Source organism: Micromesistius poutassou (genome assembly GCF_964030765.1).
Source record: "Micromesistius poutassou genome assembly, contig: SCAFFOLD_5718, whole genome shotgun sequence".
In the NCBI taxonomy this organism is placed as follows: Eukaryota; Metazoa; Chordata; class Actinopteri; order Gadiformes; family Gadidae; genus Micromesistius; species Micromesistius poutassou.
Genome location: NW_028176975.1, coordinates 1 through 14,604, shown reverse-complemented (window position 1 = coordinate 14,604; position 14,604 = coordinate 1). Strand labels below are relative to the sequence as shown.

At 48.7% G+C, this 14,604-nt stretch overlaps 1 protein-coding gene across 1 annotated transcript; it reads right to left on the bottom strand.

Annotated features, from left to right (window-relative positions):
* Window positions 1-191: 191 nt before the first annotated feature.
* LOC311377425 (intersectin-2-like) lies at window positions 192-14,419 on the bottom strand (the record flags this gene model as incomplete). Its single annotated transcript, XM_084491319.1, has 19 exons — window positions 192-422; window positions 906-1,073; window positions 1,311-1,409; window positions 1,872-2,055; window positions 2,177-2,283; window positions 2,618-2,739; window positions 4,978-5,169; window positions 5,578-5,674; window positions 6,558-6,679; window positions 6,806-6,839; window positions 7,049-7,215; window positions 7,459-7,499; window positions 7,618-7,868; window positions 8,921-8,990; window positions 9,587-9,786; window positions 10,211-10,757; window positions 11,374-11,513; window positions 13,727-13,866; window positions 14,332-14,419. Coding segments are annotated over 19 exons (3,000 nt in total), but the record flags the coding sequence as incomplete, so codon positions are not given.
* Window positions 14,420-14,604: the final 185 nt, after the last annotated feature.

The following is a 14,604-nucleotide window of genomic DNA, read 5'->3' as shown; positions in this document are numbered from 1 at the left end:
ACGACGTGCACGCATGGCGTCACTTGTAATTAAAAACAATGCCCCAAGGGGCCCCGTGTTTAGATTTGGTTTCAGTTTTGTTTACGCAGTGTAATGGAGTTTACAGAAATCGACGACTAACCACATTAACGCCTCACAAAAAAAACAAACCCAAAAAACGGTGACACACACACACACACGCACGCACACACCGTCTTGTACATCTTGAGCTGCACGTTGGCCTTGTGGCTGAAGAGCCGGTCCGAGGCCAGGGAGGACGAGGAGGACGAGGAGAAGGACTTGGCCGGGCTGTGGGTGAGGAGGAGGAAGTCGTTGAAGAGGAAGACCCAGAGCTCGCGGCCGCCCCGCGTCTTGTGGAGCCGGCCGCTGTGCAGCAGCTTGCGCGGCCCCAGACAGTTGGTGAGCGAGTTGAACACCAGGTGCTGCGGGCCGATGAGAGGAGGAGGAGGAGGAGGAGGAAGAGAGGGGAGAGGGGGGTGGGAGAGAGGAACGATGAGGGTCCCGGGACGATCAACCGGCAGAGTGCCTGGGGGTTCGACGGTGGCTGGGGAGACGCCCCGTGCTGAGAAATGTACTCGTTTGGCGTGGACTCCTTTGCATTCAAAATCGCCCTGAACTAAAAGGTGAATGCGGATGACTAAACTTGTGCGTTTAGCATAGGGCTCTGTACATATACACGCAGCGAGGACTCAATGTAATTATGGCAAGAATAAAAGTTCAAACCCATTTTATTTGTATCGCCCATCATCCAAGCTACAATCCCTCTCAAAGGGCAAATAATGACCATTACTTACCACTATTTAAAAATAGTATTAAAAACAACAGTTTGACAGCGCATGAATTGGACGTGTCTATTACGACATGCGAGTGCTCACGTGGTGCACTTGCCCCGTGTTCCTGCGTACCTCTATGAGACCGTCACACTGGACGTGGGTCTGGATCCACTCCAGCCTATCAGAGTTCTCCTTCTCCCTGACCCCCTCGTTGACCTGAGAGCACAGCTCCTCCGCCCGCTCCAGGGCCTCCCGCAGGGCCCCCCGGTCCACGTGGCCCTCGGGGGTGTTCTCCAGGATCTGAGAGAGAGAGAGAGAGAGAGAGAGAGAGAGAGAGAGAGAGAGAGAGAGAGAGAGAGAGAGAGAAAGAGAGAACGAGAGAGAGAGCGAATGAGAAACAAACAAGAGAGAAAAATAATGAAACAATCAAAGACGAGACAAAAGGGATGATGTTTACAAAGAGATGACTCTGAAAGTTACTTTCAAAAAATGTCGATATTTTTGATTTGCTTGACCACAAAATGGGTGTCCACCTACGTTCTTTATGAGCAGAGGGTAGCGTGTGATCCTCTGCATGGGCTTCAACAGGAAGCTGGACAAGGGCATCCCTTTACAGCGGTAGTTAGTGGCTATCTTCTGCTCAGAGAGTGGGAGAGTGAGAGAGAAAGCAAGAGAGAGAGATGATGGGTGACTACTTTGAGGACTGGGGAATGAGCACCATAAAGAAATTGCTGATTGTTAGTTATTTATTGACGATGATAGGATGTGCTACCTTATGTAATTTCATGCAAATTAAATTTACATTTTAATTTACATTTACATTGAGGGCATTTAGCAGACGCTTTTATCCCAAGCGACTCACATAAGTACATTTGTCAGAAGAGAGAGAAGCAATATAGGTACAGTATATAGGTACAGTAAAGATATACAGCTGTCGGTACAGTAAAGATATCCATAGAAACAAGTGCTAAGATTTGACAATTGATAGGTGAGTCTGTAAAATCAACAATGGCTCACCTCATGGAGTCACACAAAAAAAAAAACACCGTATTGTGGTGGTTGTGTTACTGGAGCGGGATAGAGGGGAGCTCGGCGCACCTTGAGGAAGTCCTTGAAGTCGGGCTCCGAGTTGGTCCTCCTCTGCAGCAGGGCGGCGGCGTTGAGCTGGCAGGAGCAGAAGCGGATGTAGGGCTGCATGTGGGCCAGCTCCGCGGCCAGCAGGTCGCCGATCACCTGCACCGCCATGTTCTCTCCCCCCGTCTTCTTACGCACACGCAGGGCCCTGGGTACGCACACAACGGTCCAAGACGGTTTCAAGAGCCCTCTCTGAATAACACGTGGATCGTCAGGCTGGCCGATGCCGACGCCTGAATGGCGCCTACAGTACAGTGATGTTGACCTACTTCAGTAGTTTGGTGTTGCACATGATCAGCTCCCTCCAGTTGACAAAGATGGTCCCCATCTCTGTGGGGGTCAGACGGCCCGACTCGGACATGGGCTTATGGAACACCTGATCACATGGAGGGAGGGAGGGAGGGAGGGAGGGAGAGAGACTAAATGCCTAATCATTGCTCAGGACTAATTATTTATTATTTCCCTTGAGTCTTCATATGGCTGTGTTTACACTCTGGTGTTTGTGTGTGGTTACTGTCTGTCTGTCTGTCTTTGTGTGAGTGTGTTTACACTGTCTGTCTTTGTGTGAGTGTGTTTACACTCTGTCTGTGTGTCTGTCTTTGTGTGAGTGTGTTTACAGTCTGTCTGTCTGTCTGTTTATTGTCTGTCTGTCCATCTGTCTTTGTGTGTGTGTTTACTGTCTGTCTGTCTGTCTGTCTGTGTGCATGTACCTCCAGCACCAGCTCCAGGTCCTCTACGTAGGTCTCCTCGGTCTGGATCAGCTCATGGATGTAGCCCTGCCTCTTTCTCTCCTGGGGGGTCATGCTGTCCAAGCTCATCAGGTCAGCGCACCCTGCAGCGCACACACACACACACACACACACACACACACACACACACACACACACACACACACACACACACACACACACACACACACACACACACACACACACACACACACACACACACACACACACACTTTCTCTCTTTAGTTTTGTGGTTGAAATCTTGTGTTGTATGTAGATTAATGCTCACAATTATACAATAATAATACAATTATACTGACAACCCAAGTGCATGCATGCAGTAGAAATCAAACTCCTAACCGTGGCAGTGTCAAGCACTAACAATTGAGCAAAACTCTTGAGCAAATCACACACACACACACACACACACACACACACACACACAAATCAAACAAACAAACGTTAAAATCTCTTTTATTGTCAGATTTATGTACAACTTATGCAAGGACCAGAGTGAGGCACATCGTATGTCATAGAACACGGAACATTGAACCTAGAGATAGAAGAGAGGTTACCAGGCATTGCTAATCGATCACCGCTAACACCATCCACCGTCCACCGTCAGTCTTTAGAGAAGCACCGTTGGTGTTGGGCGGGGCTCGGGGTGGGGGGTAGGAGGGCTTGCGCTAGCCAGGTGATTGCATAGGTGTGGATGAGGAAACTCGGAGGTCACAAGAACGTTCCGGAAGACATTTGCTGTCATTGTTGTGACATTAACAACTGCCTGTTTAGTTTTTGTTTTAGCTGGTGTGTGTATTACATTTCAGAGTGGAACGCTTCTCAACTGTATTCCGAGCAAACAATAATATATGATGATGGTACAATGTTATTTGAATACTGGCAATGTACTTGGCGAGGGACAAGGTTATTTCCGCTGATGAGTCATAAACTGGGATGCTTGACATTGGTCCTTTTTAGTTCCTAGGAAGTCTTCACTTTGTTAGTGCAAAAATGATCGACTCTGCGGAAAAATATCTAGCGTGTTGACTAAAAGCTTCTATTTATAAAACTAGATAAATTATAACTTTGGACAGAGTTAGACACAACTAGAGACAGATACAACAGTTACATCGTGTTTATAAACTCTTTGCCATGCCTTTTGACATGATGGGTCAGAGGGGATAAAGGTTTCTCAACCCTTTCATTTGCGTTAGTAACTCGAGGGAAATAGTAGAACAGAGAGGACTTAGAAAAGACCGGAAGGGAGGAAGAGGGGAGATAGAAGGAACGAAACAGTAAACAGTTCAATGGAGCAGTTAGAAAAACAAAGCAGCAGTCAAAACGGACACAGAAGAAGGAAAAACAGAACCAAAGAGAGGACGGGACGCCACGGTCCTGAAATGAGGTTCGGAAAAAGCGCAGAGCTTGGTTTGTTCTGGCCGAGAGGCGGGACTTCCTGTTGCGACAGGGCAATCCGAGCTCTGATTGGCTCAGAGAGAAGCGTGAAGTAAAGGAGCAGCAGCAGGAGGAGAAGGAGGAGGAGGAGGAGGAGGAGGAGGAAGAGGAGCAGAGAAGAAAGCAAAGCCAGCGTTACTGTCCTGAGGAGGAAACAAACAAAGACAGAGGGCATGGAGTGGAGGAGTGGCAGGGGGAAGAGGGTGAGATGGCGGAAGGGTGGAAGACAGAGAGAGACAACAGGCGTTAAACACAGTTTGATTATTTTTGGGGGATTATTCACGTTGGAACTTCACAGGGTTTTTTTTTCACATGCGGGCACATTGATCATGGAGGTGATTGCTGATTGCTTTCAGTTGGCACACAATAGACAAGTAAGTTAACGGGTCAGGACATTACAAATGGGAAAACACTTTTATGGTTTTTCGTGTGTCTCTGAAGAGTTTTTTTTTTTTTACCTTTCTCGACTGTGTACAGTGTGTACAGTGAGTGTGTAAAGTGTAAATACAGACAGCACTGAAGTACATTTGAACATAATGATGTCCCAAAACAGTGAGAGAGTGGAGGGTGCATGGTGGGGCCCCATTCATTCATTCAGTCATTCATTCAGATGTGAACATGTACCAACATGTACCATCTCATGAGGCCAGTTTCCCCCAAACAAAGAATTGACACCACAACAACACCAAACCAAAACATACTCACCAAAGTCCTCATTTCCCTGCTCTGACATGGATAAACTACCCACTGGATCTGAAGTCAACCAAGTCACCCCGTCAGACATAATATGAATATATTCAGATTTGATCCATGTTAAATGCATAGCATTCCCCTCACCGTTAGAAACTTAGGGTTAGGGTTAGAAAACGTGTGATTCGTCCACTCACATTGCTGGCTGGGGTCAGACTCGGTCGTCATCTTCACGTAATTGGTCGGCAGCAGGCCAGTGACTCCGTTGACCTCGCCCTTCCACCAATCAGGGTTGGTCTTGTCCAGGACGCTGATCAGCTGACCCTTGGAGAAGCTGAGCTCGTCCTGATTGGCCGCCGTGTAGTCGTACATGGTGATGACCTGGCACACTGAGGGGGGTCGGAGGGAGGGATTTATTAGGGAAGAATACTACAATACCATCTAGAATACTTGTATAGTATTCCATCAATCATGCATGTTGTTTAAAGTTGTTTGTGTCAAAAAAAAATAAATATATATATATATATATATATATTAAAACTATACTTTACAGCACATTATCTTACATTTTTAAAGGTTGTTATGTTTTGAGTTGGTAAAAAAAGAACTTCATATATATGAATAGAAATAAAATATTTATTGGAGGGAATTATAACTTGCATGGTGGGGTTGGATTCCATTCATGTATTGTAATTATTCGTTGATTCATTCCAAAGGTGTGTGTTTAGGGCTATGGACCTCACCACCTGTAGACCCCCACTAAGTGTTTCTGTTCAGCGCTTGCTGGGTGGGCTTACCTGGCAGAGGAGAAGGAGTCGACTTGCCGCTGGTGGGGCCCAGCAGTTTGACGTTGGAGGAATGGAACCAGCCTCTCTGTCGCTTCTTACCTCTGGCCTGAGGAGAACCAATCATGAGACGCCCTTCTCTCAACAGTAGTTACACAGGTGAGGTAATACATGACGAATAAATGACTGAATGACAAACAAAAAAGGGGGAAAAGGTTAAGATTTTATTTTTTGAAAACTATACTTAATGAATAATAATAACCACCAACCCATATTTATAATCAACCAATAATAACAATGTGTGTAATAATCCCCCCCCCAAAAAAAAAAATCAAGCTTGTCATAATTGTGATTCAATTCTACAGGAATCATTACATCATTACAACATAAAAATACAAAGTGTAACCTGTGATGTATTACTTCTACAAATAAAATATAACAATTTAAGGATTGCAACTGACTGAAGATCTTCCAAACAGAGAATAAAGAGGGAGTCGAATTTGGACTATAAAACCACTCGTTGGTAAAGGGGCCACAGCTGTGTGCCCCTAACGAGCCGGCAGCCTCCGCACAAGCTGCCCTCTGCAGTGTTTGATTGGCTAGTCCTCCTGGGCTATATTGGAGCTGGGCGATAGACAGACATTTTTTTGTTTTTGCCCAGCCTTTACCTCTGACAGTCTCCTCATTAAGTTGGCCTAGGGCTGGTATCTTTGTCGTATATGCTGTCTTGTCTTGCTACATATTTTCTATTCTTTGTATAGAACGACGGTATATTTTAAGGTTAATTTTACTCTCTTTATGGGACATTTTTCTCAGCATGGACTGGAAAGTAAACCAGATTTTGACAAGAAAAATAAATTATAAAGTTGTTTTTGAATAAATTAAGAACTCAAATCAAGTATTATTTCATTTTTTTTTTAGGGTTTAAACATTTTAGGTATAACATATTTCTCCCTCAAAAGATGTAATAAGCAGACACCATAAAGACCAACCTGCAGTTCCCCCAGCCACCAGCCGGTGGAGTTCTTGGCCAGAACCACGATCAGTTGCCCTGGCGACAGGCTGAGCTGCTGAGCTGTCGGGGCAACAGTGTTGACCAGCGCCTGGGCAATCTCTGGCAAAACATGAGGGACGTCACACGTCAGCGCCAGCGATAACACTCACATGATGGTGTCTAGAGGAAGAGTGGGGGTTTTTATGTGTGTGTGTGCATGCGTGTGCGTGCATATTAAGTCCTCACCAGGTTTTTTGACTGGTCCTCCAGGTCTTGAAATCTGTTGAAATGTAAATATAAATACCACATCATTTACACAAATACATTATTATTAGCCGGCTGTCGCCTTGCATGGCTGACACCGCCGTCGGTGTGTGAATGTGTGAATGAATGGGTGAAGGTTAGCCTATGTTGTGAAGCGCTTTGGATGAAAGCGCTATATAAATGCAGTCCATTCCATTTACGTATGCGTGGATGCAGTGACTTCACCTCTGGCTCCACGGGCCTGACGTAGTTGGAGGGGAACACGCCGGCGCGGTCTCCGATGCAGCCCCTCCACCACTCCCCCTCCCGCTCCGTCACCATGACAACGTCCCCCTCGTCGAACGTCAGGTCGCCGGCCTCCGGGCTCTCGTAGGTATACAGGGCCACAAAGTCTGGGGCACGACGGAGAAACATAAACGCAGCGAGCGTTCATCATCCACCACTTACACCTATCGATCAGTCAAACGTATTATAGCTGCTCGTTCAATTGCGCTGCAGTACGAGCGTCGCGTTGACATCAAAAGCTTAGACACTGCAGTCACCGTGACACCGGCAGCAACGATCCGAACGTTCCGTGGGAATTCATGTCTTATTTCCTTTGAGAGATGATTCAAAAAACGATAGCGATGACTTACCCTCCAGCTGAACAGCATCTAAGGTGTCGGAGCCTTCCGTGCTGGAATCAAAAAGAAAAAGAGTTTAAGTTTGCCTCCTACCTCACCCCTGAGAGATGAACCCCTCACGAAAACATCAAAACAGGAACGTGTATATATAATCGCCTGTTATCGTCCTACTCTGTGTTATCCGGCTCCAGAGTGACGTAATCTTTAGGGAACCATCCCTGGGTTCCGGCGAGCTGCCCCAGCCACCAGTCCTCCCTCTGCTGCAGCACGCTGATGACATCACCCTGGGAGAAGCTCAGCAGCGCCGTGATGTTATCACCGCCGCCGCCGCCGCCGCCGCCTCCATGGGGGGAGGGGTCCGGCTGGGCGTCAGAGGCGGACGACCACGACGTCACCGCCCGGGCCCTCAGAGGAGCCCCGTGCTAGAGGAGGAGGAGGAGGAGGAGGAAAGAGAGGAGAAGAGGAGGGAGAGAGAGGAGAAGAAGAGGAGGGAGGAAGCAGAGAAAAGGATACGATAGAGCGATGATAGAAGACACGATGGGGAGAGGATTGAGTGGAGGAGAAAATGGGGAGAGGAGGAGCAGAGGGGGAGAGGAGAAGAGGAGAAGAGGATGGGGAGAGGAGAGGAGGAGAGAGGAGGGGATTAGGAGCGAATGAAGAGAGGTTGGGTAGAGCGGTTTGGAGAGGATGAAGAGTGAATGAAGAGATGAGAGAGAGAGAGGGAAGAAGAGGGGTGAGGAGGATGAGGAGAGGATGGGAAGAGGAGAGGAGGGCAGGGGAGAGAGCAGAGAAGAGAGGCCAGAGGCCAGGTCAGGATTATAGGAAAGCAGAAAATAAACTGTTGCATCTATTAAAAAATAATATTTTTTGATCTCCAGCCCAGGACAAATATAACCCTATAACGTCGTAGCTCATCCATCAGACACGTCCTATACATGCCAGACCTACTAACAGGGAGGCTTCTGGCTGGAGCTCCGTGAATGTGTGCTAGACCTCGGAGGAGAACGACCCTGATGCCCGTAGGAACAGGGCTAAAAATACTCTGCGGGTCCAGTTGTTGAGATGTGGTGTGTTTTTGTGTGTTTCTGTGTCAGCCAATGAACTGCCCCTGCCAGACCTCATTCTAACGCCGGCAGCAGTCCATATGACTGTCGAGGCTAATTTATAGCCCACATATAACTGTCAGGGACTTAAGTGTGCTACACCGATCCCATTGTTTTAACTGCTTGGTTTAGACTGAGACCTAGAACACTGATGTTTTCATCTATAGTTTATTATCAGTTTCTTGACTGAACTTAGTTATTCAACAAATGCCTTTTCTCAAAAAGACCAAACCCACAACCCCCCTCTCCGCTACACTTTCATAAAGAAATAACCCTGTCCTATAAATATCTGTCCTTCGCTGACCTCACTTCCAGAGGGCCGAGTGAGCGAGAGCTGAGTGCCGATATGTAAATAGTGAATGTTCTCCTACATGTGACGACTGTGGGACCGGGGGGCCGGCGCGGCTGGGGCCTGCCTCTGCCATGGCTCCGTCTGCAAGCCTGGGTGAACACAGAGCAGAGGACTTTGAGGAGGGCTGGAAGAAAACACCTGAACAACCGCTGTGTCTGCAGCATCTAAATACAAGACAAAAGCCTTTTCTGAACGGGAGCGACGGAGAGGAAAACGGAGCATCTCACGAACGTACCGTTGTCATCATCACGACAACCTTTGTACACATGAAACAAACAGAAAAAAAATAGAAAAAGTTGTTTCTCCTGCAATGCGCTATAAATACATTTCTAAAGGCTTTTGTTATTCAATGGGATCCACATTGAGTAATGGGCTGAATCCTTGTGTATATTGTTATGAAACCGTGTCGAGTGCGAGCCGTGCATGGATTAACCAAACCGAGAAAAAGACGACAATGAGAAACAAAGTGGAGAAAAAACTTTTCCAAATTGGATCAACCGAGAGGAAAAGGGCACCGCACAAAATAGATGGTGTCATGCTGGTGAAATCCTTTGCATTTTCCCCAACAAACAGAGAAACGTTAACCAACAGAAGGACGGGGTTGCTTTGGAAGACCCAGGCAGTAGTAGTAGTAGTAGTAGTAGTAGTAGTGGGTCGTCCGTCCCGGACGGATGAGCTGACCTACCCGCTGACAGCTGTCTGCGGGGGAAGAGGACCCGCCGGGGACGCGGGCGGAGCTGCCTCGCTGGAGCTGGAGGTGTTGGTGGTGCTGGAGGTGGAGGAAGCAGCAGCACATCTCTCCGCATAACTCTGGGGGAACCAGCCCCGGTTTCCACGGTAACTCCCGCACAGCCAGCCGGGCTCACCCACAGTGGCCTCATCCACCTGCCACAAATGAAGAAATGTATTCAAATAGTGATGATATGATATAGAATATATATATATATATATATATATATATAGTATATGATATCATATTGTATTTAGAGGGGGACAGGGGGGATCATGGGATGAGCAGCATAACAACTTAAACATAAACATATGTATATTTATGCACATGCCATTCCTGTTTGTAGTATGCTTCACTACTAGGCCGTTGAAAACTAATATTCAACAAAAATATACATCGAGAAACGTTGCATCTCTCCCTTTTGTGGAAGGGTAATGAGAATGTATTGCTTATTTCACGGCACAAAATATTTAGCTCCACGAGTAGGTCAGGGCATGGAACAGTGACGTCCTGAGGAGAGGGATCTCAAGGTCAAAGGTTGTGCTGTGCCGCGTGAACGCGTTTGTGTGTGTCCTCTACCTCGATGAGGCAGCTGGCCTCCAGGCTGAGCTCGTCGGCGTTGCGGGCCACGAACGGGTAGAGCGCTCTGTAGACGGTCATCACCACCGCCGACGCTCCACCTCCCCCCGCCTCCTTCTGCTGCTGCTGCTCCCTTCTCCTCCGCTCCTCCTCCTTCTGCGTCCTCTCCTCTTCCTGCCTCCGCTTCTCCTCCTCCTCCGCCGCCTCCTCCTCCTTCCGCCGTCGCTCCTGCTCCTTGCGTCTCCTCTCCTGCTCCTCCTTCGCCTCCTTCTCCTCCTTCTCGCGCCGCCTTCGCTCCTCCTCCTCCTTTAGCCTCCTCTTCTCCTCCTCCTCCTCCTCCTCGTGCTCCCGCCGCCTCCTCTCCTCCTCCTGAGCCTTCTCCTGGGCTGCGCGGAGGCGGGCCTGCGCCTCCCTCTCCTCCTCCTCCCTCTGCTTGGCCCGCTGCTCCTCCAGGAGCCTCCTCTGCCGCACCTCCTCCTCCTCCTTGTCCCGCCGCGCCTGCTCCCTGCGCTGCTGCTCCAGCCGCTCCTGCTCCAGTTTGGCCCGTCTGCGAACCAAACAGGAAACAGGAAGTTGATGCACCCCAATGCAGGACAGCTTGATAAGATAACGCTCCTCCCACCGTGGACAGAGCCAGCCGATTCCCCCTCATTAGTGGTACTTCTGTGGGTGTACAAGATGGCGCGTCCAGATGGTGGTGGTGGTGGTGAAACTCTGGGGGACAAAACGCTAACCCTCTGTACCTGAGTTTGTTTATTTGGTTTGACAACAGAGCCGTCTGAAGGCATCTGCGCACAAATCTGGAGAAAACGTAACTCAGAAACCAAATGATACATGAACAACAAGGGGCCAATCGACACCGCACCACGCCGCAACGGCAGAGTGAAGAGGGCTTTATGAGAACAGCTCTGGTTGTTCTCGGAGTAGGTTTGAGTGGTAAAACATGAGCGAAGCTTTTCACGACTGAAAACACTGTTCTGTGTGATCGGACCCTAAAGAACGCAGTATAGACTCAAATATTGTGACTCCCAGTGTGATGCTCATTTGCATCTATGGGATTGAATCAACCACGGTACTCGCGTCGTTTCATTACGTCAACGACGAGGAAAAAAAAAAGAAGTCAAAGTCACACGCATCAGCCTTATCATTAAATTCCTGCACACCTGGCTGCCTCCTCTTCCTCCCTCCTCTTCCTCTCGCTCTCCTCCTCGCGGCGCCTCTGCAGCTCCCTCTGCTTCTGCTCCTTGACGCGGCACAAGTCGTCCAGGGCGGCCTGCTGAGTCACCTGCTTCTCCCTCAGCTCCTGAGATGACACGGTGGTGGTTGTGTTAGTGACAAGAGCTAATTACAGCGAGAAGCATCCTCCCCCACACAAACACTACAGAAATGTACACACACACACACACACCGCACGCGCACACGCACACACACACACACACACACACACACACACGGCAGCATGCATGCGCGCGTTAGCGAGACATGCTAATTACCGCACGTGTCGCTATAGCTTAACACACACAAGCACGCAGCGATGTGATATCTTGTAGTCGCAGTCGCACGCGTGCTAATGCAATCGCAAGTAATTAAATAAGTCATTTATTTATAATGAAGTCATTAATCAAAAAGTAGCCTGGTAAGAGATGGCGGTAGCCTGTGACATTCAAAATGGCTTGATGGGAACAGCACTTATTACAACTATACCAACAAAAAAACAAACACACGCACATAGAGCATCCAACAGACAACATGCAAACGGTGCAGATGTCCAGTGTGTGTTTTCAACCTAAAACGTGTTCCACGGGGGGGGGGGGGGGGGGAAATAAACACACAACGACCACAAAGAATAAACGTGGGAGGAAATGTCGTACCAAAGTGGGCATCCTCCACCACAAGGAACGCAAGGTGTCAGAGAGCACGAGCGATAGCTAAACATTACACGGAAGGAGCAACCAGGGACACGACAAGCAGGGGAACACCAGCGTGAGACGGCGGGCAGGGGAGAGGGGGAGAAACAACCGACAGTAGTGCAGGATGCAGGGTGGTGGTGGCGGAGCGGGGATCGGGGGTCTGTCAGGGCAGGGTGGGTGGGTGGTAACCAGGGGGTTTGGTTGGGAGTTAGGAGTAACCTTGATGAGGAGAAAGAGCTGGCTGAGACAGGTCAGCAGGGACAGCAGAGCCCGTAGGAGGCAATCATCCATGTCCCCAAACTACCACGGCAACGGCGGCGCAGAGGGGTGAGAGAGAAAGGGGGGAGGGAGGAGGGGTAGGTTGGAATTTTAAGAGGGAGGGAGGGTGAAAGACAGGTGAGGAAAATAAACACAAAACATGCAGCATGAGGAGGAGAGAGAGAGAGAGAGAGAGAGAGAGAGAGAGAGAGAGAGAGAGAGAGAGAGAAAACGTTGACATTGAATAAGGGCAGGAGAGAGAGAAAGAGAGAGGAGGGAGGAAACGTAAATACATGACATGGACAATAAGAAGGAGAAAGAGTGCGAAAGAAAGAAAGAAAGAAAGAAAGAAAGAAAGAGAGAGAGAGAGAGAGAGAGAGAGAGAGAGAGAGAGCGAGAGAGAGAGAGAGAAAGACGGAGAGAGACAAAGAGAAATAGGAGAGGAAGCACGGAGGGGAAACGGGCGGTGAGATAAGTGGAATGGAAGCCAGGAACGAGTGAAAGATGAAAAGGTTTTGAAGTAAAAAGGTACAGGGTGAGATACGGAAAATGGCAGGAAGGAGACAAAAAGAGCCATTAGAAGACTGCAAACAGTTAGTTTTTGACAAGAGAAGAACAAGCAGTGTTGATTTTGGTGAAATCACAAGTGTAGGCGATTAATAACAACACGTACACAACCCTGTGTTTGTTGTGCTGACAAGACATTATGTCACTCCGTATTCCCCGAGGACGTATTCCTTGGAGATATCCAGTTTTCATTGCTTTGTGTCACTGTTTGCGCGCGTGCGAGTGTGTGTGTGTCTCTGTTCGTGCATGTGTGTGAGTGTGTGTGTGTGTGTGTTATCAACACATAGGTTGGATAACAACGTGTTTTTTAGCCCCAGGAGAGAAGTTACCGTGTCCTGTTTAACAGGAATTTCTCCCCATTAGTTCCACCTGACCGACCCCAGGCAAAATGATCCTTGGAAATTGAATCGATACTGCGGTAGATTCCGCTTCAAAGCAGTAGCAGAGTATTTTCACTTTGTATTATGTCTCATATAGTATAGTATATAACTTAATCCCAGATGTACACACCCATCTCAAGCCTCTGAAGCTGCAAAATGATCAGAATATGTATGTCGATACTAATATTTTATTCACAGGATCTATATAAAAAATGCTGATAAGCTGTTCAGACTTCACACTCTTCTGAAGTCCAACCGAGCACAGGTTAACAGATGTTGCGTTCATCTTTCAAGTTGCTTACCGTTCCCCTATTAATCTGCCCTCCAAGCAAATATACCTGTGGAGAGGCTTTACAGTTCCTGCTATGAGGACACACACAAACACACACACACACACACACCTTGAGCTCCTTGTTGTACTGCTCCATCTGTCCCAGTTTATCCGTGGTCTCCCGCTCCAGCGTGTCCAGCTGGTCCTTCAGGCGGCGGCAGGTCACCCCCTTCTCCGTCACGCTGCTGCCCAGCGTGGCCAGGGTCACGGCTGCGGGGGGGGGGCGACAAGGGTGCGGTCGGGGTCGTTAGGGGTCGCTCTGCCACCCGGCCCGAAGTTTATGGGTTCAGTGCCCGCACAACAGGGTCGGCAGCCTAACCTGATCCCCTACTGGGCTGCTCCGTAATGACATGCATCCCGGTTCACTGGAACTGGATCTTAGTATAACCGAAGAGTATAACCGCCTATTAGTTCACAGACGGATAAAGAAATAGAGGAGGCCTGTACATACAGTATGAACACAGATGAACTCTTCTACGTCCTTAATGACATGTGTCTGAATAAACTGGTAACGTGCTTAAAATCGTCTCCTAAATGGGTGAATAATGAGTAACATTCAGTAAGTTCATAGAGTTCACAATAGAGGTGCTTGACACAGAGCCTGGCTATGTCCATGCGCTGCTCCGTGGCGTTGCAATACGTTTTACTGTCCCCAACAGGCCATGGATCACCCACAGGGGAGGTTGTTCTGGCCGATGCTGCGCAGACGCTCCGTCAGCCTCTGCTGTTCTGGGACCAGCTGGGACAGCTTCCTCTGCCAGTCCTGTGGTCCCAGAGAGGGAGAGAGAGAGACCCAGAGAGGGAGAGAGAGAGACCCAGAGAGGGAGAGAGAGAGACCCAGAGAGGGAGCGAGAGAGACCCAGAGAGGGAGAGAGAGAGACCCAGAGAGGGAGCGAGAGAGACCCAGAGAGGGAGCGAGAGAGAGACCCAGAGAGGGAGCGAGAGAGA